We start from the raw sequence: 25,980 nt of genomic DNA, 5'->3' as shown, positions 1-25,980 counted from the left end.
AGAACTGAGAATAAGATGCCAAGCAGGGAAAGTTCCCGCAAGGCGACATGCAAGGCATCCAATATTTCAAAGAAGTCAAGTGTTTTCTTCTGTCACTCTGAAGAATGACAACACTCAGGATGTAAAGAAAAAGAGGAAAGAAGATAGAAGCCGCTCACTTAATGCACCATGCGAAATTAAAAACCTTCATAAGTGAGGCAAATGAATTCCCAACATTGGGATGGTGAAAGTGAGATTTAAACCAACGGAACAACAGCACCACGAGTGCTGCGGGTCTTTTTGGCCGAGGGAGGAGCGACAGGGCTGCCAGAACGGTCGGCCTCTCTCTTCTTGGGAGTTGTTGGAACGGCTGTATCTTCGGGGCTCTGCTTCTTACGCAACCACTGATCAAAGGGGCTGATGCGCTTCCGCTTTGCGTCAGAAGAGGCGCTGACAGTAGGAGTAAGATCGAGCTGAGAACCAAACCGAGCGTTAGAACGCAGGAGGCGGGTGGCACCAGGAGCACGAGGGAACTCAGGTGACTGAGGAGTGAAGACAGGTGACTTGGAGTCAGCAAGGGGTGACTGAGGATCCGCCTCATAGCCGTCTTCATCATCCGTGGCTGCCTCCTCCTCATGAACTGATTGGTCCTGGTCCTGTGGCTTCTGACTCGGGAAGAGAACCCGCGGCTTGATGGAGTTGCGAGAAAGGGGCTGAACACTAGATAACAGATCATCACTGTCATCGAGTAGGTCGGGGCGAGCGGCAAACAGGCCCATCTCGTCATCACCATCATCTTCTTCTTCCTCAAATTTGTTGTAGACCTTCTTGCCACGGCTGTGAAATTTGTATCAGAATATTTGCCTTATTAGAGTCATGGAGATATCACAGAACTTACAAAATCATGGTCATTCCATCTTGAGTGATAGACTTCTTGGTATCCTCGTTGTCACTATCATTAGGATGACTGCAAAACCATGTTAAAATCAGTGGTGCAACTGAGGATAAAATGATACGAAACTTACTACACGATGGTGACGGGACTGTCATGTGAGCTGGAGCTGGGCTCATTGGTGGAACGCTTGGAAGCCCATTTGCCAGGACTGTCCTTTTCAATCTTTGCAGCGAAAGGAGTTTTCATTGCAGCAACAGACACTGGGATACGGTCACGAGAATCCGTATAAATCTGAATTTCCTTTGGCGCAGCAGGGGTCTCGAAGCTATCGAGAGACAAATGAGAGGGCTTCTTGCTTGCCATTCTTCCGTGGGTAGGAAATAGAGTACGAGATGCAGAAGAGAGATCGTCTGCAATCTTCCTCTTGGAGGGGTTTTGGCAGGGGTTGGCAGAGATTGATTTACTGCTGAGCGAGAGCGAGAAGGGTGGCGATTGTGCGATCCAGAAATATCAAAATCAAGAGTGTGATTGTAGGCAGCCGATTGTGCGAAGTGAGAATTGTTATGGAGTTTCGCTTCGCTTTTGGGAGGCGACAACGTTTCCTCCTCAACCTTTCGATTCTTTTTAGGTGACGCTCTATATCGCATTTTGCTAGGCGAACTGGGGCAGTTGGGCTCTGGTGTCTTCTCGTTTATCCTTGACGCACGCTGGCTGGCTAATCTCGCTGAGAATCGGGTGGGATATGGCTCATATTGGTCGTATCCAGCACCATGTCGCGGTGCAGTAGGAACGCGCAGGGATGATGGTGAAGGCGGGGGCGGAGTCGATGCCATTATGAACGCTCGTAATCAATAACAAGTGCAAGATGGCGTAAATCGATCAAAATTTCTCAGATCTATACGACTTTCGACGCGGGATGGCGTTGCTGGAACAAATTCCAGTCTGAAGTCGTCAGGTTGATGTTGAGACGGCTGAATCAAGGGCGCAATGAAACTCGATCAACAATGGAGGAGCACAGACAAAAATATGCGATAGGAATCGGGAACAAACAGATTTCAAGAGCTCTTTCAGTAGATGAGATATCAATGAGGAACAGCAACAAGAAAACGATGTAAAAGTCAAGAGTGGGAAGAAAGGGCGAGGTCCCAATAAAGGGCGGCATGTTTGGCGCCCAGCCACCTCAATTGTTCACCGCCCAGCCAGCTTACCGCCTTGGCGCCATTCTTCCCGCCCCGCGATCGTTCTCGGCCCATGGATAGATTTGTTGACATTCCCTCGATGCAGATTGCCCCGCGACTTTGGTGTTTTTCTTTTCTTTTTTTTACGAACTGATTGTGGTGGACTTACCCCAGACCCACTCAGTGCTCTGCCCATCAGAAATCTTTGCGCAGTAAAGACCGTTTCTAAATCCCGTCTTTCCCCCTCCCCGCCAAAATGGCTTTTCGAAGCACTGCCGAGGAAATGGAAAGACTTCAGCTCTCCGATGAAGACACAGAAGATCTTTGGAACTCCCCGTCAAAGCGAAAAACTCATGAACCATTTGAATCTCGATCTTCCGACGGAATTCCTCCTCAAGAACCTCGACAGCCCCACGATAGTGGTAATACGCTTTTCGATCGCCAGGAAGCTCGCGAGGTGGCGCTGCAAAATGAGCTAGAGGCTGTGCGGAATATCAATGAAGTCCTTGAAAGCCTGCTAGGCAGCATCGACCACGCCAAAGGCAACATGGAGGTAAATTGCAGAATCTGATGATGGTTGATATACCTTATTCCCTGCTAAATCTTTCACAGACAGTATCGCGAACCGTGACCTCAGCGTCAACGCTTCTCAATACATGGACGAGAATTCTCTCCCAAACCGAACATAACCAGCGACTCATTCTCAACCCCAACTGGCAAGGTGCTACACAGGACGTGGCCGATATGGAGAATGAAGCCATCCAGAGGCAACAGGCAGCCGAGCGACGCGAACAAGCACTCCAACATCAACGAGAAGCAGCAGCGCAGAAAGCTGACGAGGAAGCGAGACGGCGGGCAGCCATCACTCGTGGCCGTGGGACTACTCGTGGCACCGTCCGTAGCACTGGACTCGGCAGGACACCGAGCGTCAGTACCAATCGACCCGCGGCGACGCGTGGATCCTCGACAACTGCGACGCGGAGACCAGCGAGTGGGATTGCTCGCGGGAGTGGAATTGCTCGAGGACGGGGCAAGGCTTAGATTTGCAACCCACTCTCTTGTATGATATATGAGACCCTAGAGATGGAGAAAACGCGCCCAATGAAAGATACCCAATTGCGATCCTCTGGAAATCCCCTTGATGCCTCAGGCACCCCTGTATACGCGGACACGCGACCCGATAAGTTTAGGTTCCTACGATAAGGATAAGGAGCTTCCCCCAAATCATGGCCAAATTCCCCCGTCGTTTCTCTTGCCCAACCCCAATAAACAATGAATTTCGCCCCGTACCAGGACGAATCCCCGGAGATCGAGCGGGCGCTGTCCCCTCCGAACCCGGATGGCCGTGTTAAATCACCCAATCTCCGATCTCCCCGGACCTCAGCCGATCTGCCATCCCCAAGCCATTTCGCCGGTGGACATACCAACACTGGCTTTGGACGGGACGTGGAAGGTGGCCATGTGAGCCTAGGTGCCTTCGAGACGAGTCTTCCCATTCGCATGGATATTGAGGCTATGTTGGCATACCTTCTTCTGCCTCCAGCTGGAGGTGTGTTTTTGTTATTGATGGAGCACAATAGTGACTACGTGCGGTACGTGGTTTCTGAGAGCCGAGAGATTCGAAAGGGTTGAAATTAGGAGTGATCTAACAAATAGATGCAGGTTCCATGCCTGGCAGTCGAGCATGCTTTTTGCCATCATTTTCGTAGGTTCAATTGGAGACCTTCTCGTCGCAGGTCCGAAAATATTAACGCTAGGCATAGATAATCCATCTCATCTTCTCCTGGAGTAGCTTCATTTCATGGACTCTCTTTATTATTGATCTTTTTCTCATGGGATTCCTTAGCATGCGTGCTTATCGAGATGGTGAGTAGCACGCCTGTCAACGAATATCCATAGTGCTGGCTATCGTCTGATACATGTTTTTTCCTAGTCGCCACGCTCGACCACTTCGAAGTTCCATTCATTGGTCGCTTGGCCAACTCCTTTGTTGATAATGAATGAGAATTTGCGGGTGTTCTGTTCTTGGGCTTTGCGTGTATTTGAAATTCTCGCTCGGAGAGAGAGTCCTTTTTCTCCATATACCCCTTGTCTGCCAATGCTTTATTGTTTCCTGTGAATATTTTGCTCACTGGGCTCAGAGCCTTGATTGCCTCTTCATTAGCCCCCCTGATGTGGTGGACCACGAGATTCCTACCTACCTTGCTGATAGCCACTTGATGAACATCAACCCCATGGGCCTATATCTGGAATCGAAATCCAGGGTCGTGAGGAGTCTGTAATTCCTGATAACCACTTGAAATTTACTGTTTGATGGCCACTTTATTGGGCATGGTGCCGACTCTGTCACCCCTTCCACGGTCCGTATGATGCTGGTCAGGATCAAAATTATACACGTAGGAGTATTGGAGTTCAGTCGATCATAATTGGCCTCTTTATAGTTCTGGACAACAACCTAGCGTGGGTTCGTACAGAAATATGTCTAAACATTGAATGTTCCTCAATTGAGACAGCTACATGTGATCAATGTTATGGCAGACACAAAGAATGCACGCCCATTGAGATAACTAGGAGACCGGTGTACACCACACTGCCAGAAGATCTGTACTCTAAAAGCAGGAGCAATACCGGTACGCCGATCGATAGATATTCTACCAAGAAGCCAGTTCTTGATGGAATGGTTTATGAACCTCGAACTACTCGGTCTATTCCAACATTATTACGTGCTAAATGGGGAACATCCATTGACAAAGAATTTGCATGAGTTCATATCGACCTTCTCAAAAATGGGGTATCACAGAAAAGGCCAGGATAAAACAATTTAAATCCGCCAAAGAGCGCCATACGCAATGTAAACCATAAAAAAAGCGACTTTCATATAGCATTCCTCACCCGTTTCCCTCCCTGAACAACAGCCGTACTGACGGCCTCCTCTCCTGTCATCCAGGTTGGCATCCGCTCCGGGTCAATTACTCCCAACTCGGCGAGTTTGCGAATCCCCCCTATAACATCTGATCCGCTGAAAGTAAGTGAGATTGCCGGTGAGGTGCCAGAGGGCTGCTCTGCGGAATCAGCGGACTTGTCGGCGACAGGCATGTCAAGAAGCCGAATATCGAGACGATCGAGAGGCGCAGGGGCTAACGAGGAACCGGCTGTTCCAAAGCGGGTCTGGACAGCAAGCCGCCGCTTTTTAGACCCCGGAGAAAGTGGTCTTGTATCTTGACCCTGGGACTTTCTTTTTGATGTAGCGCTTGATGCTTGCGGGAGATCATCTGCGTCGCGGATATTCTCCTTGTCGTCCGTTGCCAAGGACCTGTGCCCACTACGCATATGTTCCTCGACGGGAACCGTGTTTGACGGGCGTGGGTCCAGCGGGCTACCTTCGATGGCAGAATCGGCGAATATACTGAAAGCTCCATTTGCTCCTGTATTTCGGCCCGGCCCACGGAGCGCTAGTAGAGTAGGCAGATTCTTCGCGGCCAACGCGGTGGCTTTTAGGGTATATCGCTCTTGTGGACGAGAAAAGGCTTTGGGAATAGCATCGCGCACTAAGCGCTGCAGACTTCGAGGGTCCGTGGCGATTGAGCTTGTTGACGCAGCGGCTGCCTTCGTGCCGGTTGATGCGGATATAGAGGTATAGATGAAGGGGCAGCTATCAGGGAAAGCGACATAGATCACACGCGACGAGTCGGCAAAGATTTCAGGCGTTTGCCGGGGCGATTGGTATGGCGAGTCGATGATGAAGATGCGGAGGAAGGTGAGAGGGAAGGTAGTCGAGCGCGCGAGGTGGTAGTGAGCCTTCACCAGCGGGGAAATTTCTTGTTGGAGCGCCTTGACGAAGGTTGCTGCTTGCATGCGTGGAATGCTGCTAGACCAGTCGCCAGCTACAGGAGCTGTCCGGGAATGCTTAACCTGCACCCCAATGCGACTCAGCTCCAGAGCCGTCCATCGCAGGCTTGCGGGATGGTCGTCCATATAGCGCAAGTCGGCCATTGCGAGCTGGCGCAGGGTGATACCGTGGCGCCAATCCCCTTCCAAAATACGCTCGAGAACTTCCCGTTTCCCACCCCTGCGGGCTTGAAGATCTTCGTATGTTTGGCGGGCTTCTTCAACTGTTTCGGCCGCGGGATAGGGCAAGGTCTCCTCATCATCAAAGCCCTTGTCGGCGGCCGGCTGGAGATATGGAGGGAAAGAGCTCAGATTTCGATCATCTAGCCAGAGAAGGGCTAAATCCAGTAGCTCTTGTCGCGACAGTCTTCCCAGGGCTTTTATAAGAGAGGAAGTTGTTGAGGGGATGCGCAAATTGTTTGGAAGGCTCGCTGTTGTCGCTGCGCGAACCGTTTTGGAGCGCACCATGGCTGATTGGGACTCGGAGATTGTTGTGTTGGCAGTCGGTTAGACACAAGAATTTTGCATCAGCGGAATGGCCTGACTTAGGATTGGTGTCTATGGGATTTGAATGTATTGCTTTGATCTTTCCATTCCCGTCATTCGGACAGCACGCGCGTTGAGACTCGATAAATAACATCACGTGCTGATAAGTGAATGAAGTACAATGCGCCTCTGGGGCCGAAGAGAGTTTCGAGAACAGACGGATATTTGATTAAGCTTTCGAGAAGCAGGATTGTATTATCAATTTGATGGTCGCTTGTGTTCATTGATATATACCTTCCAGGCGCTCTCTAGGCCGAATCAATCTGATTGGTCTTGTCGCTGCTTGGGATTTCATGATACAATTACTGAGAAGGGAAACTTGCATCACGACCACAAAGAAGATGCTCCCGTATATTATCCACCGTTGTACTGGAATGAGATTTGCAAAAGACAACACTACGAAGAACCTCAGTTTCATGATTATTGGCATGATTTCTTTCATAACTCAGTTCCCGGTCCCAGACCGCGAATCCCTGGCAAATGCCCATCAATGTATGTATCTCGTGGGCGTGGAGACTGTCCGTGCTTTTCTCGAATGTCCTGCAGGTCTGCGAAGCACGAGCCTAGTGTGGTCAAAGCCCTGGGTAGCACTAACATACTGTCCCTCCATGGATGTATATATGTATCCCCCTCCAAGTGCCACTCCAAGTCTCCCCCTTTTGCGCATCATCATCCCACGGGATTGGTTGGCCACAGGCGAAATGGTCCGTGGACCGGAGGCGATGCTGAATAATACACCGGCGAAACCCTCGGGAGAAACAGGGAAGTGCGATGACCAGAAAGTGAGTTCACCTCGAGGCTGACAAATGCTGGCGGCATCCGCCAATGAAAGCCCATAGCAGGCCCCGTGCAAGCCGCGCTTGTCGCTGTAAATTCTATTTTCTCGATATGAGGCTGGTTAGTGCGGATGAATTAAAGAAACCAAACCGAATGCGCCGTGAGGGGATTTCGGGAAAGTCCAGTGCTGACAGACCCTGGGGTCGCACATAGAACAGAACGTGTGTTGCGAGCCGTTAATGGGCGACCGTGCTCAATGCGGATCTGTGCGATGGGGCCCTCCGTTCCCACCCAGTCCCCCCTTTGGAGGTCGAGTCCAAGAGTGGGTACCAGCAATTCCAGTGGATTCGCCTCCGATTTTCGGCCACCCGGAACCGATTGCCCTGTGATAAGGAGAAGGGTTCAACTGTGCAACTCGTTTGTAGACATGGGGCAAAGGTAGCATAGCAGAGGACAGGTATACTGGAATCGACATAGATTATAGAGTTATAGAAGAGGGTTGAAAAGAATAGCCAAACAAAACACCGTGGAGCGCGTCCGAGTCAGGACGAGGTTTGGATCTGATGATTTGCTTATGCAATTGTATGAGGCAAACCGGCGATTAATCAGCACCCCTCGTCGGATGAATTGAACCCCCACCACCTTCAAACTCAAAGGGAAAACCCACAAGTGGCTCCTCCCCCAACCCACCAGTGACTCGACCCTTCCTCTCTCCTCCTCCTCTCCTTCACATCATATCAACCGATCAAGTTCATCGACCAAAAACTATCGTTGGTCGTTACATTCGCGCGTCGCGACAGAATCCGCCCTCCGCTTTACCTGGGTTCGATACAGCCATCCACACCGGCCGAGAGCCGCATCCGGCGCGCCCGATCCACGTCCCTCACGAACGATCACGCAGACGCGAAGCCTTCGGGCCTTGAACAAGCGCAACCCCTACCATTGTTCGTTATATTCAATCACGGTCCACGCGACTCCGCACATCTTTCGAAATGGCTGGTCTCAATGGGCGCCGCGCCCCGAACTTCGCCCAATATCTCGATGACCTGAACGCTATTCCATCGCCCTACGACCAGGCCGTGCAACAGCAGCAGCAGCAGCAGAACACATTCAACCTCGACGAGGAGTTGGCTCTGTTCACCAATGCCGAGTTCTTCGATTTCGACAAATTTGCCGACTTGGGCCTACCGACCTTTGACTCGGTGGAGGAGAAGACTGCACACGGCGAGTCCCTCGCCGACCACTCCACAAGAAATGCGGACATGAAATTTTTGGAATTTTTGAACGGTAAGTTGGAAAGTCAACCGCTGAAGTTGCCTGCTATTGGTCGCGCTCGATGGATTGATGGTCTGCCTACGTTGCATGAGTTCCCCTGGATCACACCATATATCAGGTTGTCCACGGGCACTGGTCTCATATATGCATGGCTTGTGATCGCTAGCTCAGTTGACAAGCTCATCTACTTTGATCTTGCTTTAGTGGTGCACGTTCATAGCCATGGCTTTGAATGTTGTCTTCTGAAGTCTCGATGTGCTCAACTTTCCCTTCCCTCGCGTGCCAGCACCACACTGTGTATTCTGAAAGCAGATCTCTCGAGAGTCTCCTCAGGGCTGCAGTCCGTCTACACTTTGTGGCGCTGGCAAGGTTTTCGTTGGCCCCTAGTCAACGCCAAGCACTTGGTTTCCTTCGTCGCGAGTGCACTCCGCTATTACGCCATTCCACGTGATCGGAGAAGACCGCACGATGCTGAGGATTATCTGACCATTTTGGATTGACCGAGAGCGCGACCATGTGGAGTCTTGTGTTTTAAAATGACCGGATGGCTAATTTTGATTGGACAGATGGCTTGGGTAATATGGAATATCAGCCCAATCTCCATGGCGTGCACGTTCCGTCCATGCCCATCCAGAACGCGTCTTTCGCGGTGCCCTCCGTTCCTAATGGATCGGTCGCGGCTAACCCGGCCCCCGTTCAAAATTCGCCTACTACCACCCCACAGAGTGTGGCGGCGCCGCCTACTCCCACCACCCCTGCTGCCGCTGCTGGTCCGAAGCGGAAGCACACCCAGAAGTCGACTCAGGCCAGTGCAGAGGAGGCTGCACGGGTCATCGCTGAGGAGGATAAGCGGCGCCGTAACACAGCTGCCAGTGCTCGGTTCCGGGTGAAGAAGAAGCAGCGCGAGCAGGCTCTGGAACGGACTGTGAAGGAGACCACTGAAAAGAACGATGCCCTCGAGGCTCGTGTCTCTCAGCTAGAGCTTGAGAACCACTGGCTTCGAGGCTTGATCATGGAGAAGAACGGCACGGAGGAGCGCGACGAGCAATCCGAGAAGGCCATCTCTGACATGTTTAAGAGCTACCTGGCCTCGCGCGAGCCCGAATCAAGTCTTTCCAAGTCAAAGCACGGTGTCGGTACGTCTGTGTAAATCAGACAATATAAAAAGCAAAGAAAAAAAGCAAAGAAAATCCCCAAAAACAGAATATTCAAGCGATCTGATTCAACGCACTGCCGTCTATCCCCTGCTGCTAACGACGGATGCCTTTGGAAGTTCACATATCTGAACTCCCAGCTTTCTGTCTTTCTGTTTCTTGTGAATATGTTTTGAGCGACTTTGTCTTACGTCTTTTTTTTTTTTTTTTGAACAGCAGCTTCAGCTATTTCAGACAATGTCTGTTGGTTTGGGGGGTGGAAATAATTAGTATGATGATTACTACTAAGTGCAGTTTGATTGAATAGACGCAACTTTTTACTCCCGAATTGGATTGTGAATCAGTCTGATATAGCCTGATACCCCGTTATCCTCACTGTATTGTGGGTGGCTGGTGGCTTACACCCGGGGCATAGCTACCCCGGAGCCACCGCACAAAGAGCATGATCCCCAGACTCACCTGCTTCTGCAAACAGAGGGGCGAATGGGTCCAAGTAGTCAGACATGGCGGCTTCTATCTTGGTAACAGGGCAATAACCTGAACCGAGAGACCTCATTGTTGATGTCAGCATCCAGTTATTGATATCCAGGAATCACTGCACTGAATAACAGTTAAAACAGGATCCGATACATCAAACTAATTGACTTTTCCTTGACGCCTACCTACGGCTTGACAGAGTCGAGGGGGAGGGGCAAGACACTCTGCCCCAATTTGATTTTTATTGTTGAGAAATGTTCTCAGGTATCTTAGAAAGAATTGATTGGAAGTTTAATCATGCTTGATAGGATTGCAAAAATGACCCAAGCCCATTACTGTTTGGCTGATCTATAAGGTTATCAGCTCGTTGCAGCTTCTGATACCATAACTAATAAAATCAAGCGGGTGCCCCCAATTCTTGCAACATTCATCCCATGATTCTTCTATCATTTATCGACAGAATGTTAATAATGCTATTAAATATATAAGAGATAGGTTATTTGCGCGGTCGAAGAGCTTCAAACCTCGTAGGTGATCGAATTGTTCAATTTCGATGATGTCAAAAAGCCCCGTTCATCAATAACAGTCCAAATGGGCAGGTCCCCGGTAAGCTCAGTATCTTCTTGATGCCTTCCTATCCTGGAACTTTCGGCTGAATATGTCTATGGGAAATACTTCCAGAGAGGCTGCACTGGTACTATACCAAATTGTCGGACCTGACATCAGCTTATGGGTCTCGTCCTCCTTGGAAACAAGCTACGGAGATTCGCGAGAGGCTGATGGATGAACACGGCTTGCAAGTCAACGGCATGCCCAAGGGAATGAAAAATATGCCGGATCACAAAGCGTTCATAGCTAAATCTCCAGAAGAGCAGCAGAAATATTTGGAATCGCAGAAATTGTCATATTGTCGATAGACATTATATGAAAGCTCAGACTGGAGTCCATGGCTACCAAATGAAGAGGGAAAATGTTAAGATTGAGATCATAGTAGCATTCCGTGCTGGGGCTCACATTGGTATGAATCATGTCAATTTATGCCGACTAAGAGGTATCAAGTCCAATCCCAATAAAGGGGAGGTGGTGCATAGATCACGTTGTTGCATTCATTTTGTCTTTGCTCACCTCTCACAAGCACATGGTTATATCTTTTCTCACCTCGGCATCGCTTAATTTGATTGAAGATTCATGTCGATCTGATATCTTGAGCGTTGACTCTTGTAGGAAGCTGACAGGTCTATCACGGCCGAGCGGCGGTGTCATCCCTGAGCCCAAACCCCCCACACTTCACAACGATCGACACCACTAGCGCGCAAATCGGGGTCTAGGAGATAAACCTTTCCCGTTAAGGGCTCAGAAACCACCGGAACTGCTCATCAATTTCCCAGTCAGTTCAATGCTCAAAAGGGGTGCCTGGCTTGCTCGGGTCGGTAGCCGAATGGATTGTCTCAAGAATGGAGTTCGCTTTCTCGCTAGGCGACCCCCTGGATGACTACCTCTACTAATGGGGTTGACTGCTACTTTTGCAAAATAGTGCTGAGGAGCGCTAAAGAGGAAAAGTTTGTCCCTTTTCAGCTTAAGTCGACGATGACTTCTGTCAAAGCGCTTCTGAAATTCTGCATGGAGATCCACCGATAAATTGCTATTTAAAATCCCAATAACTCACAGGAAGATTGTGACTCGTGCTTTTGGAGGTTTCTGGGCCCCCGTTTTTTCCCCTTGCCAGGTACTGATTATGGCATCTATCATTAATCTTTTGCTCGCTGCAGGTGCTGCATTTGTGGCTGCAAGCGACGCCGATAATTTGAAATCGTGCCTTCAGTATGCATTGACTGACAGTGGAAGTGTCGCCTTTGCTGGTGACCCTTTCTACCAAGTTGCGAATGTGAATCGCTATAACCTGAACATACCTGTAGTTCCAGCTGCTGTGACATTTCCCACTTCCTCGCAACAAGTTGCTGCTATTGTGAAGTGTGCCGCGGACAATGGATATCATGTTCAGGCTAAGAGTGGTGGTCATAGCTATGGAAACTATGGTATTTGCTCTTTCTCGCGTTTTGAAATAATATGAGATCTAATGCATAGCTACTGTAGGCCTTGGTGGAACGGATGGCGCTGTTGTCGTCGATTTAAAGAATTTACAGCAATTCTCCATGGATAGCTCGAATTGGGTGGCAACAATCGGATCTGGAACACTTTTAGGAGACGTGACACAGCATCTGCATGATGCTGGAGGTCGAGCTATGTCTCATGGCACTTGCCCTCAGGTTGGATCTGGTGGCCATTTCACCATTGGTGGACTCGGTCCAACATCGCGACAGTTTGGAGCTGCTCTTGATCATATTGTGGAGGCGGAAGTTGTGCTTGCCAATTCCAGCATCGTGACGGCTTCTGAGACTCAAAATTCGGACATCTTCTGGGCTATCAAAGGTGCTGCTTCCGGCTTTGGTATTGTCACCGAGTTTAAGGTTCGCACTGAGCCTGAACCTGGTACCGCTGTTAAATACGAATATACCCTGAAGATAGGCAGCACCGAAGAACGGGCCACTTTGTTCAAACAATGGCAAGCATATGTTTCTAATCCGAAACTGACCCGCAAATTGGCGTCCACTCTTACCCTTCTTGAAGACACCATGGTCATCACCGGTACTTTCTTCGGTACCGAAGAAGAGTACGAGTCCTTGGATATTGGTTCCCAATGGCCCGGTGTCAATGGGAGTGCTGTTGTTTTTCAGGATTGGCTTGGTCTGGTCGGTGACTGGGCCGAAGAGGCCGCTTTGGAGCTCGGCGGTGGAATTGCGTCCAACTTCTATTCCAAATCAACCGCATGGACTCCAGACAATTTGATGACTTCTGAGACAATCGACCAGCTCTTCGACTACATTGATAGTGCGGACAAAGGAACATTGATCTGGTTTCTGTTGTTCGATTTCCAGGGAGGCTACACCAATGATATTCCCACAGATGCGACCGCATATGCTCACCGCGATGTGCTCATCTGGCTGCAGTCATATAGCATCAATTTGCTTGGCCCTGTCTCCCAGACGCAGATTGAATACTTGGAGCAGGTCAACAATCTTGTGACAAATGACAAGGCTCCGTATGCTGCATACCCAGGTTATGTTGATCCTCTGATGGCAGCCGGACCCGAGGCATACTGGGGTTCAAACCTACTACGGCTTCAGCAAATCAAAAAAGAAATTGACCCTCAAAATGTCTTCAAGAACCCTCAGAGTCCCTCGCCTGCGTTTTGAAAGACACTATTAAGGCTAAATTCAATGAAAGTCGTGTTTGAATTTCCATGACAAATGTATATACTGGTCTCACATAAATAATTCAAAATATACCATGTACAACCACAACACTAACACTGTTTTTTTAGCAGATAGGGAGAAAAATCAGGGCGAAATGACAAAAGCTACATCCGCCTTCCAAAGACCTAATAATTCATCAAAATTTGCTCTGTATTTTAGCGCAGCATTGTTTTTTTGAGGAACTACAGGGTTTTTAACAATGTAAATTGGCTTATACACTTCAAACCAAAAACTATGCATGACTAGTGCTTACTGATCAACATGAGTGGTATCGGCTATTGGCAAGACTTTAGATCATTGCTCGGCCGTCATAAGGACTGGAACGGTAATGATTTTGCTACCTCATCCATCTGCTTTTACTAATGCCCGTGAAATATAAGTTATGATAGGATTTTGAAGATGGTGCTATGATATGAAGATACGTTGACGTACTATTAAAAATGAATCGCCTGAGATAAATAATACTGAAAGAGTGGGGTTTACGACCAGATCTGCTGTATGTTTTCATCTGGTGGTGGCGTCCTTCTGGATTAAGCAATTCTCTTAAGATGCTTTGATTCAATTCTTCGGAGCTACCGAGACACCAAGACTTGGTAATTTCTTTTTCAGAACCATTTATATTAGATAATCCTTCGTGTGCCGACCTAATGGGCTTAATTTTGCTTTGAAGAATTCTTGTCTGAGAAATGGTCGAGACTTTTTAGGTACTTCTTCACATGATTAGGTATGGTCACCTGCTGCAAAGCCACCTCATTAGGTCCCTGGCCTCCTGCAACTCCATCGGCTTTTTGTCGATCTCGTTGAATTAGTATGATAGAAATGACTCATTCGCCTTTATATGAGGATACAAATACCTGTGTACTACAAATTTTTATCATTATTTAGAATATAATAATAGGCCTTTTCCAATATTCAAATCAACATATGTCGCTATACTTGAGGCCTCGTCCCATAGGTCTCAAAAATAGATCAATCAAAAACCTGAGGTTTCAGAGTACGGGATATGGTTAAGGAAAGGTAAAAGGGGAATCCACCAAACAGCCTATATACCCTAAGCAAAATTTCTTCTTTTTATTCGTGATGGGAGAGGCATTAATTTCTACCCGCCATCCCCGTCGTACAGACTATAAATTAACTACCGTTCCATTTCATTAAACTTCTACGTACCTCTCGTTAACGTACATGCTAGAATATGAATGATTCCCACAACAAAGATCATTGGCATCTCGTCTACTAGATAATCTCGTGTACGGCCCCGGCTATGGACGTTCCTCTCTGGACGCTTTTGCTGGATTTTGCCAAGTGATTTCTTATCATTAAATACGGTAGTACTAAATACAGAAGAATTATCTGATGAATTCTTCATATGTAAAAATTAGTGGGCCTATAATTTTCAAGTTGAGATCATCAAGTCCCCGTTACTAGGCTTTGAAGGTGACACCATGTTAGTATCCCTGTTACTGTGGCATCAAGAGCAAAAAAATGAGACAAAAGTCTATTCGACCAGCTCTCAATTGGCCTTTTAGAGCTTTAATTCGTAAAGAGATTCTTAACAAAATAATATGAAGAGCATCTTTCAATAGCTGCAGTGATGATTCTAATTTTTTTTCAATCCAAGTAAGATCCTCTCTTAAAATTTGTCCCAGTATGATTAAAGATCCGAGATTGTGCAGCTGTATTACAAAAATCATTCTTGTGAAAGTGTTTCACAAAAGTTGCATGAACCGAATCCCATAAAAGCCACTTACTTGACATCTCTGATCCGCGAGACAACGTATACACTGAGTAACCTGGGGATGGAAAGCAAGCTCCATGAAAGGAAACTAGGACAACCTTGAGCCCACCAGTTTTCAGTTTGGTTTACTTGTAGACCGGACGCATGCAGGGGGTTCCACCATATGTTGACAAAATGTGAGCTCAACCACACCATTTTACATTGAGGGTATCATGTGGAAATAGCTTTGGCATACAACACATAAGACCGGGGGTTCTCAGTCTAAAGAGCTACCTTTTTGAGTTTCCCACTTAGATTCGCTTCTGATTACCTTCAGGAGATTTGCTCATTTGAAAGCTTTATAGCATCATCTAATACCTGGATTTCCCATTATGGTCAGCATAGCAACATACCTTCTTTTTGCTCTCGGTAACACTAAGTTGAATTTCCTTGATCCGAATATTTATATGCGCAATTCTATCGACAATGAATTTCTAATCATATATTAGAATTTGGGCTCAGCTGGCATAATCGTGTGGAAGCAAAACCCTTCGAATCTAAATCATCGACACCGCTGAAAGTGACTGTGACCGCTGTCGCCACTCCTCTACCTACTGTGGAAGGAGGGCTTATATGTGCATCATGGCTGCCATGGAAACCAGTGTGTTCTCTTTCACCAACTTTCAAATGTTCAAGATGCAATATACATCAGAGAAAACTGAAATTGGAGGCCTAGTGTCCCACTAATCAAACGTGCTGCAATTTCCTCTGTGTGGATTTAACATCAAGCCCACAAAACTGTGGAAACTGTAGTATTGCCGTATGCCGCATAATGTCTCTCTTATTATTCTTCAAAATATCTGACTTTACTCCTAGTGTACTGGGAATAACCCTGGCTGCTGCTCAGGAGCTTGTTCTGACCTTGCATCTGATATCAATCACTGCGGATCATGCAACGCCTCAGTGGTAATTTCCGCACCTTTTGTTACATTATATCTGTCTTTACTTTTAATTTCTCTTTGTCTAGTGTCCTTTCTTCTTGTTTCAATGTCCTCTGATTTCATCATTCTTTTCTTGATCTCTTTATTATGTATTCTGGATTCGCTCGTACCACTTTATCTCTATTATGCTAATCAAAAAGCATATAGTGTACTGGAACATTGCCGGCTTGCTGCAGCGGCACTTGTGCTGATCTTGCCTCATCTACCACACATTGTGGAAGCTGCACTTCCTTGCCTGTAAGCTTTCTTATGTCAGAATCTCTGTCTTGTTCCTTACTAACCAATCAAGTGTGCGGGGCTGAACCCCGCTTGTTGCTCGGGGTCATGCTTTGATCTGGCCGTAGATGTACGGCATTGTGGAGCTTGCAATGCAATAGCTGTAAGTAACGCATCAAGCCTATTTTCTATAACCGGAGTCTAACATGATGTCGCCTAGTGCAACGGAACAATCCCGGCGTGCTGTAATGGCACCTGTGCCGACTTGACTAGATCTGTGTCCAATTGCGGGTTCTGCGGTATAAACGTAAGATTTGATTCTTTGACTAACCTCTAGTCAATTGTCTTCATGTTAAGAATAACATTTAGTGCACCGGTAACGATCCGGCGTGTTGCTCTGGCATATGCTCTGATCTCAGCTCCGACATTTTCCATTGCGGCGCCTGCAACGCCGTACCTTGCTTAGGAATTGTACCTGCATGCTGTTCAGGAGAGTGTACTGATATCGCCACAGATTTCAATCATTGCGGAAATTGCAATACTGTCGTAAGTCGAGTCTTTCCCGCATAACCATAAATCTAACAGTTTACATGGTTCTGACTATCATGTGCAATTTATTAAAAGTGCTCTGGGGTTCAACCTGCTTGTTGTCTGGGAGGCTGCGTCGATTTGGCTTCTGATCCAAACCATTGTGGAGCATGCCTTGCTCTGCCTTGTCTAGGACTCTCACCAGCATGCTGTGCTGGTACCTGTACTGATCTCAGTTCTAGCAATGCCCATTGTGGATCTTGTACTAATACTGTAAGGGCATCATGCCAGGAATGAACTCCGTTGGGCTTGCTGACGCTAGAGCTTTGACAGTGTCCACCAACTGCTGCGACTTGCTGTTCCGGCAACTGCACTGATCTTGCAACAAATGTTAACCACTGCGGCTCTTGCATAGCTATCCCGTGTCTTGGACTAAATCCTGCCTGCTGCAATAGTTCGTGCACAGATCTGGCCACGAGCATTACGCATTGTGGCTCATGCACAGCTGCACCGTGCTCCGGCTTATTACCGGCTTGCTGCAATGGCACATGTGCTGATCTAAGTTCTGATACAACACACTGCGGAAACTGCATATCTCCTCCATGTACCGGCGTGGCGCCTGCGTGTTGTACTGGTATCTGCACGGATCTTAGCTCTGATATTCTGCACTGTGGAAACTGTACAGCCTTCCCATGCCTAGGAATAGTGCCTGCCTGCTGCAGTGGAACCTGTACGGATCTCTCCTTTGATGCTAACCACTGCGGAAACTGTTCCGCTCCACCATGCACTGGTATCAGACCAGCATGCTGTCTAGGAACATGCACAGATTTGAGTACAGATATCAATCATTGTGGATCTTGTATTACTTTACCTTGTCTTGGATTCCAACCGGCATGCTGTAATGGCACATGCACTGATCTAGCAACCTCTACCGCACACTGTGGATCCTGCTCAGCTCCAGCTTGCACTGGTGTCAACCCCGCGTGCTGTAGTGGAACTTGCACCGATTTAAGCTCAGATCCGCTTCACTGCGGTGGCTGCTTGGCTATTCCTTGCTTCGGCTTGATACCTGCTTGTTGTAATGGAACCTGCACAGATCTCAGCAGTAGCTTGATTCACTGTGGATCCTGCACAGCGGCACCTTGCACCGGCATATTACCTGCTTGCTGTCAGGGAACATGTGTTGACTTATCAAATAACTTGAATAACTGTGGGCAATGCAATCAAGGAGTAAGTTTGCTATTCCCTCATCCGAGACAGAATTTTACGTTTTCTCTCGTCTTTATTCTCTTTGATTCTTTATTTGTTGTTATTGTTGTCATTATTGCCATTGTTATCATTTCTAATCTTTCCGTTCCCTTTTTTAACTATTCCGCTCTTAATTTCGCTGTATTTGTATTATTTAAATTTTCTATCCCTAATCGGAGCTTACTAGTGCCCACTTGGACCTGGAGGTGGCGCTTGTGTCAATGGCATTTGTGTCCAATGCCCAGCAGCCACACCGTTCTGCCCAGCGGCGGGAATATGCGTAAGTGACGGCGAAACTCACATTGTAGAACTGTGCCGCTGATAATTCGGCAGTGCCCTGGAGGTACTACATGCATCTCAGGCGGCCCTCTTCCTGGTTGCTGTCTAGGTACCAACACCTGTCCACCTGCATCTAATCCGACCGGACCTAATATATGCGTAAGTGACCTGTCAAACAATCTGCTTTTCGCCCCTCTCGGTGTTTTTGATAGATGGAGATACTGATTATGAGCCAGTGCTTGATCCCATGCGGCCTACTCACCGGGGTTAGAGTCTGCATTGGTTTCTAGGTAGGTACGTCTTGGTCGGATTCGAGTATTTGAATGGTTACCTAGTGAGTGAACGAAGTAGTGATTGGACACATTTTGAATCCAATGAATAAGTTCTCGCTGGAATCCAAAATCAATTTGTGTAGTTGATGGTCTCTCAATCAGTATGGGAACCCATGTATTAGCCCAAATACAGTATATGTGGCAGTGCAACCAGTGGTATAATAGATGCATCTAGATGCAGTCTTCTCCCGTTCCTAAGAAATCCCATCGTCACGGAGAGGTCCTCGGGTATCTTGTTTCATTCGCATATTAGAATTCGCCGAGAACAACAGAATAAACATTTTTCAACAAGCTATGTAGACTAAACAGCCGTCTAGGCTACGCAAAGGACATAAAGATACAACCGAAAGAAATACGTGAAATCATGACTATTTATATGAAGCTCGCTTATAGCTTCGGGAGGTCCCAGGGCACGTCGACACCTAGGTCAGCAGCGACCCGCATCGCGGAGACAATGCATCCTTCTAACAGAACCATGCCATCCCAACACCAGCCTCCTGCGAGATAGATTCCTTTGTCTCCACTTCGCCATGACTTCGGAGAAGAGGAGGAGAACCTTTCTTGACGATTTTGGAACATGGAGTTGACAAGCAGTCGACTAAGAGGACTTCGTAGAACACGAACGAAACGTGCAGAACGAAGAATCTTTGATTTGTCCAGAGGGAGGAGAGGATTGGTGGTAACAAGGAGCGAGTTGGCTTGTTCATGGACGGCCTCGGTTAGGTTTTCATTAGAGAGGAGGTGTATGCGCTGCATAGTGGTGCTGAGAGTGCCTCGGAAGGACCTGCGAGCCTTAGAAGTTGAAGAGCCTGTGGCCTGGAGCATCGGAATGATGCTTGACTGGTCTGTGTGTGCGACTGTCTCTACGAGTGTTGTCGGAATGGCTGATAGTTGCGATGTCAAGTCCGGCAGTAAGTATGCTGCCACATCGGGCGACACGGCTAATACTACCAGGTCAAATTGCTCGGACGAGCTATTTCCATCGGCGGTCAAGTACTGAATTTCAACACCACCATCTTTCGGGATCACATGTGTCAGCTGGATTCCAAGGCGCACATCTAGGCCATCCAGAAGCTTTTTCTGGACAGACTGGACGCCTGCGGCGACGACAAAGTGTTGTTGTCTGTGTGTGCGACGCTTGTAGTCCAGGATATCGCTTGCTGGGAAACATAGCAGTTCTTGATGCGTGCAGGTGCAAACACTCGAGATCAGGGGAAGAAGGTAGTTAATCACATAGTACTGTGGCATCCGGACACGGCGCAGATAGTGACCGAAGGTTTCACTGGGAGTTTCATTCTGCAAGTCCTCATCATATGGTGCGATGAAGAAGACACAGAAAGTGAACCAGCAGTAGCACACCACTGCATAGACGGCCTCCACAAACCACTGGAGCAGATCCAGAGTGCGAGGGATCGGAGGGACCTGATGAAAGTTCGAAGCGTACACCATCTGGGGCCCTGGGATACACGAAGTGGTCGAGCAGGGTTGCTGTCGCTGTGGCAGTCTGGTGAAGCTGAAGAGGAACGGTTGTGCGTGGTACTGAATGTCCAGATGATCGTACATTCGGATCAAATTCTGGTAAAAGCCGCCTGCAAAGGCGCGCATGGGAACATCTGCCCATACTGTAGCATGATTCTCATCTCGAGTTGGAATCTCAATAGACTCTGCACTCAATGAAATTTGGTCTCTCTACCAACATTGGTCAGCTTTCTAGGCAATCTAGGGTTGTCTCGGGCCGTGAGGGTATCAAGTGCCCAGACCGGAGACACATTCACAAAACCAACCAACCTTTTCAAGCAGCGTCACTTGGTATCGATCCTGCGAGTCCTGGTGTAACAGATGTGCGGTGGCCAGACCGGCCATGCCCGTGCCCACAACAGCAACCGTCCGCGGTCGCCGGAGTTGAGGCTTCTCCATCGTGGCGAGACCTTGATGAGAAATACGATATACAGTGTACAGCGAACAAGTTCAAATGCAAGGAACACTCGACAGACAGCTGTTCATGCTAGATCTGGCCCTTGGATGGGAGTGGGAATGAGCGTACAATATGCCGTAGTTCTCGAGCGTCCTGCAGAAAATCCACGAGCGGGTACGGCTAAATCGAGAAAATGCCCAGGCTTGTTGGGGCAAAGCGATCGAATCTATCGACTTCCGCGGACCGGCCTGTCCCAATCACACCAGGCCTTTCCCAGACCTGCTGCCCTCGGTCTATTGAATCGTGCCGAACACCGCGTCATTAGTCTCTCCTTTCTTATTTATACGGCCTCCAAGGGCTGACTCTTACTCTCCATTCTTCATGTTCGTCGGCTCCACTAGCACAGGATCAGTGCCGGCTTTATTGATCCCTCGTTAGTCAGCTATGATTAGTCATCGCCACATGTTCCGCGAACGCCGCCCGCCAAATCGATGAACTCCTGAGCTCCTGGTCGATACTCCTCGACCCTACGCCACAGTACGAGCGGATTGAGATCATTCATGATCGATTTGACTGGAAATGTCGTCGTTGCGTTGGGGAGAGATCAGTTGCCCCGAACACCGAGACATGGGTCCTTTCTCGATCTCCAGCCCTGGCCCGAGGTGCTGGGGGAAGCACATGCTGACTGTAGCTCGGTCAAGTGCCCATGGATCCATTCAGCCCGCCAATCAACGCCCGGCAAAATCAGCAGTCTTCACGCGTGAGATATGGAGCAATACGAAAACGAGCCCCCGAAGAGAATTACAAATGGAACTGGAACTGGAACCGGAAAGGATTACATCAGCCAAGATGGCCCTGAGATCGGCTGGAATCTTGGATTTAGAACTGGGCCCGAAGATCGTCCCTATGGAACGCGATTATACGTCACTGACACCTCCGTCGTCATGTTGATGCTTTCCTCTTTAATTCCCGGCGAGTGTGGCTCCAAGATGGCCGTTTGGCTGCCCCGTTCATGAACAGTGGCATGCCCAATATCTGTTTGCGTTTCGCCTTGGGAGTTGTCAAATACTCTCTGTCGAGGAGTCCCGACGGGATAGGAGATCATGTTGTAGTTTTCGTTTCCCAGCGAACTGGGGAAGACTCTCATAAGCAGAGGCTTCAGAGCTGGAACCGAGGAAGCAGTGATGGCAAGTCCGTCTTCAACCGCAGCCCAATAAAGTAACGGCGCAAGCTCCCCTAGAGGACCAAGCCCATGAATTAGTTCCTGGGCCTCGAGAAGGATCCATAAACACTTACAAGTGAAGTCAGCTTTGGCCGACAGGGCTACAAGGAAGGTTGTCTTCACAATGGCAGCTGCACCCGCACTATAGCAAAATCAGTTCAGACGCCGCTGCATGTCACGTGCGGTTTTCGCAAGCACTTACAAGATACCCAGGCTCATAGCAAATGCAATACCCAACTTCTCTTTCTTCTTCATCTGCAGGTTCCAAACAATCGCCCACGGAAGCAATGCCAGGACAAAATCCTGGGCTCCGGAATAAGCTAAAGGGTTGGACAAGACATGTCAGCATGGGAAAAATCTGACAGATTCAGGCCTGCATACCTCCAACAAAGAGCGAAAAATCCGTGAACACGCTGTCCGGCCAACATTCGGACGGTATCGCCGAGTTCCAAAGATGTCGAGGATCTTTGCATTGAACAAAGATAAACAAGGCCGCTAGAACATTGACCAGATTCATGGTCACAATCACGAACCAAAGCACGACAATCATCCATCTTTGGACAACAATGCGAAGCAGAGTCACGGCAAAGGAAGTCTTTCCTAATGTACAAGCCATAATGGCGAAAACTTCTCCGATGTCACATAGCAGTGCCACCTGAATAACATTGTTTGGGGTTTCCTCTACGGCTGTCAGATGTCTTCCAAGGCCTAGGTTCACCGCAACATGACAGATAGCAGCATAGGCAATTAAGCAGGCCTAACATGAACAGAGGTTATAAGATTAGACCGACCAGACACAGAAACCATGTGAAGAAAAAAAGAAACTTACTGTCGCAATGATGATAATGAAGTCGTCCCAGCCGAATACACGCTTTAAGAAACACCTGACGTATAAACGCATCAATACGGATATTGACGGCACAATTGCCATCAACCACATCACTCCCTTCACCAGGGGAGCCCTGCTCTCCTGGAGGTAGGACTCCGAATCGCTGGACACCATTCTCAACTACCCCCAAAATTCGTAGAGTCGTGCGGTTTTAGAACGCACCGGCCGGCTTTTCGACACCGTCGGGAAACAACAGCGGCCTCCATAACACGTGGGAGCCAGAAGGGATTTAAGCATGATTATTATGCTGTCTGCAGCGGATCCCAACTAACGAGTTTGGGAACAAATCTGACAGGGGGGGATTTCCGATTAGGATGACCTTTCACTCATGTCGAGTGGATCTTTTACTTCGGTAGACTGGGGCAAATTGTCGGGGACGTGGCCAGTCGCCATTACACCAGTCAAACCGAGGCCATGCTTAGTATCATATAGATATCGTGCAAGAAATTATCACAACACGCCTAGCTACAAGGGGCTCCAAAACTGTTCGAAAGGTCTCTACTTATTGTTTATTGGGGCTGGTCGATGCTTGCTGGATCCCTCATCTTTCCCGAGAGCTGGCTATTACTGCATTATTGCAAGCTTCGTATATCGGTCGTTCGCCGACGCCACGTTTTTTTGGCTTGGTAAAATTCATCCTAAGCGATGTCTACGGGCGCTAGGGTGGCGCGCCTATGTCAAAGTGAAGGTTCCAGTAGCCTGATTGGGACACTTAGACTCGAAGCTGACCAGTCGCCGCGGTGGTAAATACAATTTCGGTCTCCACATCCCGTCTTTTCTACAACTAAGCCATTGTAGCGTAGTTCCAAAACACCGGTTAACAACTACGCCAGAATTCCGGTCAGCGCTGGCATCCGCAACGAACACTTGTTCTTGGTTTAGTTTTTTCTTCGCGGGGGACTCTTTATGATTCGGCATTTGATTATCCAATCTCCCGTCTTATTCTGGCCCCCGCGGGACCTGAATGCCCCTTGTGTGTGACCTGTCATCATATTTCTCTTGACTTCAGTCGCCTCCAGTTATCCTCCTGTACTCAGTAAAGGGTCAGTATCTCTTTTTAGGGAGTCCTTTTGAGCGCCTTTGTATGTATTAGCTGGCCTCAGCCCGGCATAATGGCAGTGTTGGCTTCAATCTCTTCCAGCCCGTGGGCCCAAGCTCTCGCCACTCTTGGCCTCATGGTCTTGACGAAGCTTGTCTACGACATCTTTTTCTCTCCGCTAAGAGCAATTCCCGGTCCCATTTTGGCCAAGGTGACCAATGTTTGGCGTGCTGTTCACACATATCATGGGCGCGTGGAACTGAAACACCTGGAACTGCACCGCAAATATGGAACGGCGGTGCAGATCGGCCCTAATTGCGTGAGCATATCTGATCCGAACCTCATTCGAACAATTTACTCCACACGTAATCCATGGAAAAAGGTAGGCGACAAACTGTCCCAAGTTCATCAAAAGTGTGTACAATGCCTGGATATGACTTCTGACATCTCATATCAAAGAGTGACATGTACCGACCAAACGATGTTTTAATTGAGGGACACCGTCTATCCAACCTCTTCAACACTCAAGACGAAGAATGGCATAATCAAAACATCCGCCCCATCCGTGGCCTGTGGAGTATGACTAAAGCTCTTGAATATGAGCCTCTTATTGACGAAACCTTGATCAAATTTGTGGACAAGCTTGCGCTGAGATTTGTGGATGGTAAGAATTCAGGCAAGATCTGCCCAGCAGATGAGTGGATTGGATTCTGTAAGTTATACCAATCTTTCACCCTGACTGATTACGAATAAGTCGACTGATTAATTCCAAGTTGCGTGGGATGTTACGGCCAACTTCAGCTTCGGGCGCCACTATGGCTTCATTGATCAAGAAAAAGATGTCGATAACCTGATCACGGACTCGACCGCCGGTTTGATCTATTTTGCCCCGGTGAGGAGGCCTAGCTGTTTAATACCTTCCTGACGTTTTCGAACTAACATGAATTTTACTCCTCAGGTTTCTCAAATTCCATGGATCGATAACCTACTTGATAAAAATCCCATCATGCGCATTGGCCCTAAGCCTACTCTCACTGGTGTTCTGTATGCCTTCAAGGTTGTGGCCGAATACCAAACTCAACTTGCAGACAAGAAGGTCATCGCAGGCTCAGTCGACCACACCTTGGACAAGTATGTTCAGCTGAAGGAAAGCTACCCGGACATGGTCAATGACCAACAAATCGTCAACTGGTTGATGCTGAGTATTTTGGCCGGTGGCGACACAAGTTCTGCTACCATGCGTGCTGTTCTATACTATCTAGCAAAGTCACCATCTGCGTCTACGAAGCTCTATTCCGAGCTCCAAGCTGCTTCCCTCCCTACTCCAGCATCCTGGAAATCTATTCGGGACCTGCCCTATCTGGATGCAGTCATCAGAGAGGCAATGCGTGTTAACCCAGGCATCGCTATGATTTTTGAGCGTGTTGTCCCCGAGGGCGGTTTCACGCTTCCGGACGGACGGTATCTCCCTGCTGGTACCAAGGTCGGGTGCAATCCATTTGTGACAAACCATGACGTCGAGGTCTTTGGCAGCGACGCGGATAGTTTCAACCCAGATCGCTGGCTTCCAGGCAAGAATGAAAACAGTGAGAGCTTTGAGACTCGCTCTCGGCGAATGAAGGATACCGTCGATTTTGTCTTCGGCGGCGGTGGACGTGTTTGTATGGGACGTTATCTCGCGATGCTAGAGATCAAGAAGCTCATTGCTACCTTGTATAACTTGTTTGAAGTAAGTCCTTGGCTTAAGTGACCACGCTGGTCTTCTTCTTCGGTGGGCTAACTTAGAACACAGTTTCAATTGGTGGATCCCAATCATGAGTGGAAATACCGCAATGCCTGGTTTGTTTACCAGTATGACATGCCAATGGTGATTCGTCGTCGGAAAATTGTCAGTCAATAAATCTCACGTGTATAGATCAAGTTTTCAAGGAGGTACATCAAACGAAATACCAAACACAAGTAATTAAGCTTGGCTCTTATGGCTCGAAGGAGCAATTTGCATGTTCATGCCGCTGAATTGGAACAAAACCCCCCATTCATACTATAGAGGGTATCAAAGGTCTTCCCATAGAGAAAAAGAGGACAGAACGCCAGAATAAAAACACCGCAAAGGC

The 25,980-nt window shown here is 48.3% G+C and overlaps 10 protein-coding genes across 10 annotated transcripts; 6 read left to right on the top strand and 4 right to left on the bottom strand.

Moving 5' to 3' along the window:
* Window positions 1–236: 236 nt before the first annotated feature.
* On the bottom strand, window positions 237–1,237 carry N7462_009440 (uncharacterized protein; the record flags this gene model as incomplete). The annotated part of the gene is made up of 3 exons (XM_057081154.1): window positions 237–816; window positions 878–946; window positions 1,005–1,237. 3 exons carry the CDS (start codon window positions 1,235–1,237, stop codon window positions 237–239), a joined length of 882 nt encoding a protein of 293 aa, XP_056929991.1.
* Window positions 1,238–2,308: 1,071 nt separating this feature from the next.
* Window positions 2,309–3,093, top strand: N7462_009439 (DASH complex subunit DUO1; the record flags this gene model as incomplete). Its single annotated transcript, XM_057081153.1, has 2 exons — window positions 2,309–2,605; window positions 2,665–3,093. 2 exons carry the CDS (start codon window positions 2,309–2,311, stop codon window positions 3,091–3,093), a joined length of 726 nt encoding a protein of 241 aa, XP_056929990.1.
* Window positions 3,094–3,324: 231 nt separating this feature from the next.
* Window positions 3,325–4,056, top strand: N7462_009438 (DUF4870 domain-containing protein; the record flags this gene model as incomplete). The annotated part of the gene is made up of 4 exons (XM_057081152.1): window positions 3,325–3,644; window positions 3,715–3,757; window positions 3,816–3,918; window positions 3,986–4,056. 4 exons carry the CDS (start codon window positions 3,325–3,327, stop codon window positions 4,054–4,056), a joined length of 537 nt encoding a protein of 178 aa, XP_056929989.1.
* Window positions 4,057–4,926: 870 nt separating this feature from the next.
* On the bottom strand, window positions 4,927–6,408 carry N7462_009437 (CENP-N/CHL4 family protein; the record flags this gene model as incomplete). Its single annotated transcript, XM_057081151.1, has 1 exon — window positions 4,927–6,408. The coding sequence occupies one exon, from the start codon at window positions 6,406–6,408 to the stop codon at window positions 4,927–4,929; it is 1,482 nt and encodes a 493-aa protein (XP_056929988.1).
* A 1,847-nt stretch (window positions 6,409–8,255) lies between these two features.
* On the top strand, window positions 8,256–9,688 carry N7462_009436 (putative bZIP transcription factor (MetR); the record flags this gene model as incomplete). Its single annotated transcript, XM_057081150.1, has 2 exons — window positions 8,256–8,550; window positions 9,105–9,688. 2 exons carry the CDS (start codon window positions 8,256–8,258, stop codon window positions 9,686–9,688), a joined length of 879 nt encoding a protein of 292 aa, XP_056929987.1.
* A 2,216-nt stretch (window positions 9,689–11,904) lies between these two features.
* N7462_009435 (FAD-binding oxidoreductase) lies at window positions 11,905–13,423 on the top strand (the record flags this gene model as incomplete). The annotated part of the gene is made up of 2 exons (XM_057081149.1): window positions 11,905–12,205; window positions 12,264–13,423. 2 exons carry the CDS (start codon window positions 11,905–11,907, stop codon window positions 13,421–13,423), a joined length of 1,461 nt encoding a protein of 486 aa, XP_056929986.1.
* Window positions 13,424–16,029: 2,606 nt separating this feature from the next.
* Window positions 16,030–17,135, top strand: N7462_009434 (uncharacterized protein; the record flags this gene model as incomplete). Its single annotated transcript, XM_057081148.1, has 2 exons — window positions 16,030–16,163; window positions 17,000–17,135. 2 exons carry the CDS (start codon window positions 16,030–16,032, stop codon window positions 17,133–17,135), a joined length of 270 nt encoding a protein of 89 aa, XP_056929985.1.
* Window positions 17,136–19,188: 2,053 nt separating this feature from the next.
* N7462_009433 (uncharacterized protein) lies at window positions 19,189–20,718 on the bottom strand (the record flags this gene model as incomplete). Its single annotated transcript, XM_057081147.1, has 2 exons — window positions 19,189–20,490; window positions 20,590–20,718. The coding sequence occupies 2 exons, from the start codon at window positions 20,716–20,718 to the stop codon at window positions 19,189–19,191; spliced, it is 1,431 nt and encodes a 476-aa protein (XP_056929984.1).
* A 902-nt stretch (window positions 20,719–21,620) lies between these two features.
* N7462_009432 (uncharacterized protein) lies at window positions 21,621–22,941 on the bottom strand (the record flags this gene model as incomplete). Its single annotated transcript, XM_057081146.1, has 5 exons — window positions 21,621–21,952; window positions 22,013–22,080; window positions 22,141–22,258; window positions 22,320–22,695; window positions 22,768–22,941. 5 exons carry the CDS (start codon window positions 22,939–22,941, stop codon window positions 21,621–21,623), a joined length of 1,068 nt encoding a protein of 355 aa, XP_056929983.1.
* A 998-nt stretch (window positions 22,942–23,939) lies between these two features.
* Window positions 23,940–25,754, top strand: N7462_009431 (cytochrome P450; the record flags this gene model as incomplete). The annotated part of the gene is made up of 5 exons (XM_057081145.1): window positions 23,940–24,248; window positions 24,326–24,578; window positions 24,640–24,758; window positions 24,825–25,595; window positions 25,659–25,754. Coding segments are annotated over 5 exons (1,548 nt in total), but the record flags the coding sequence as incomplete, so codon positions are not given.
* Window positions 25,755–25,980: the final 226 nt, after the last annotated feature.

This window comes from Penicillium macrosclerotiorum (genome assembly GCF_028827735.1).
Source record: "Penicillium macrosclerotiorum strain IBT 26536 chromosome Unknown utg000009l_segment0_segment0, whole genome shotgun sequence".
In the NCBI taxonomy this organism is placed as follows: Eukaryota; Fungi; Ascomycota; class Eurotiomycetes; order Eurotiales; family Aspergillaceae; genus Penicillium; species Penicillium macrosclerotiorum.
The sequence above is the reverse complement of the archived record's forward strand: the minus strand, read 5'-3'. Positions and strand labels throughout refer to the sequence as shown.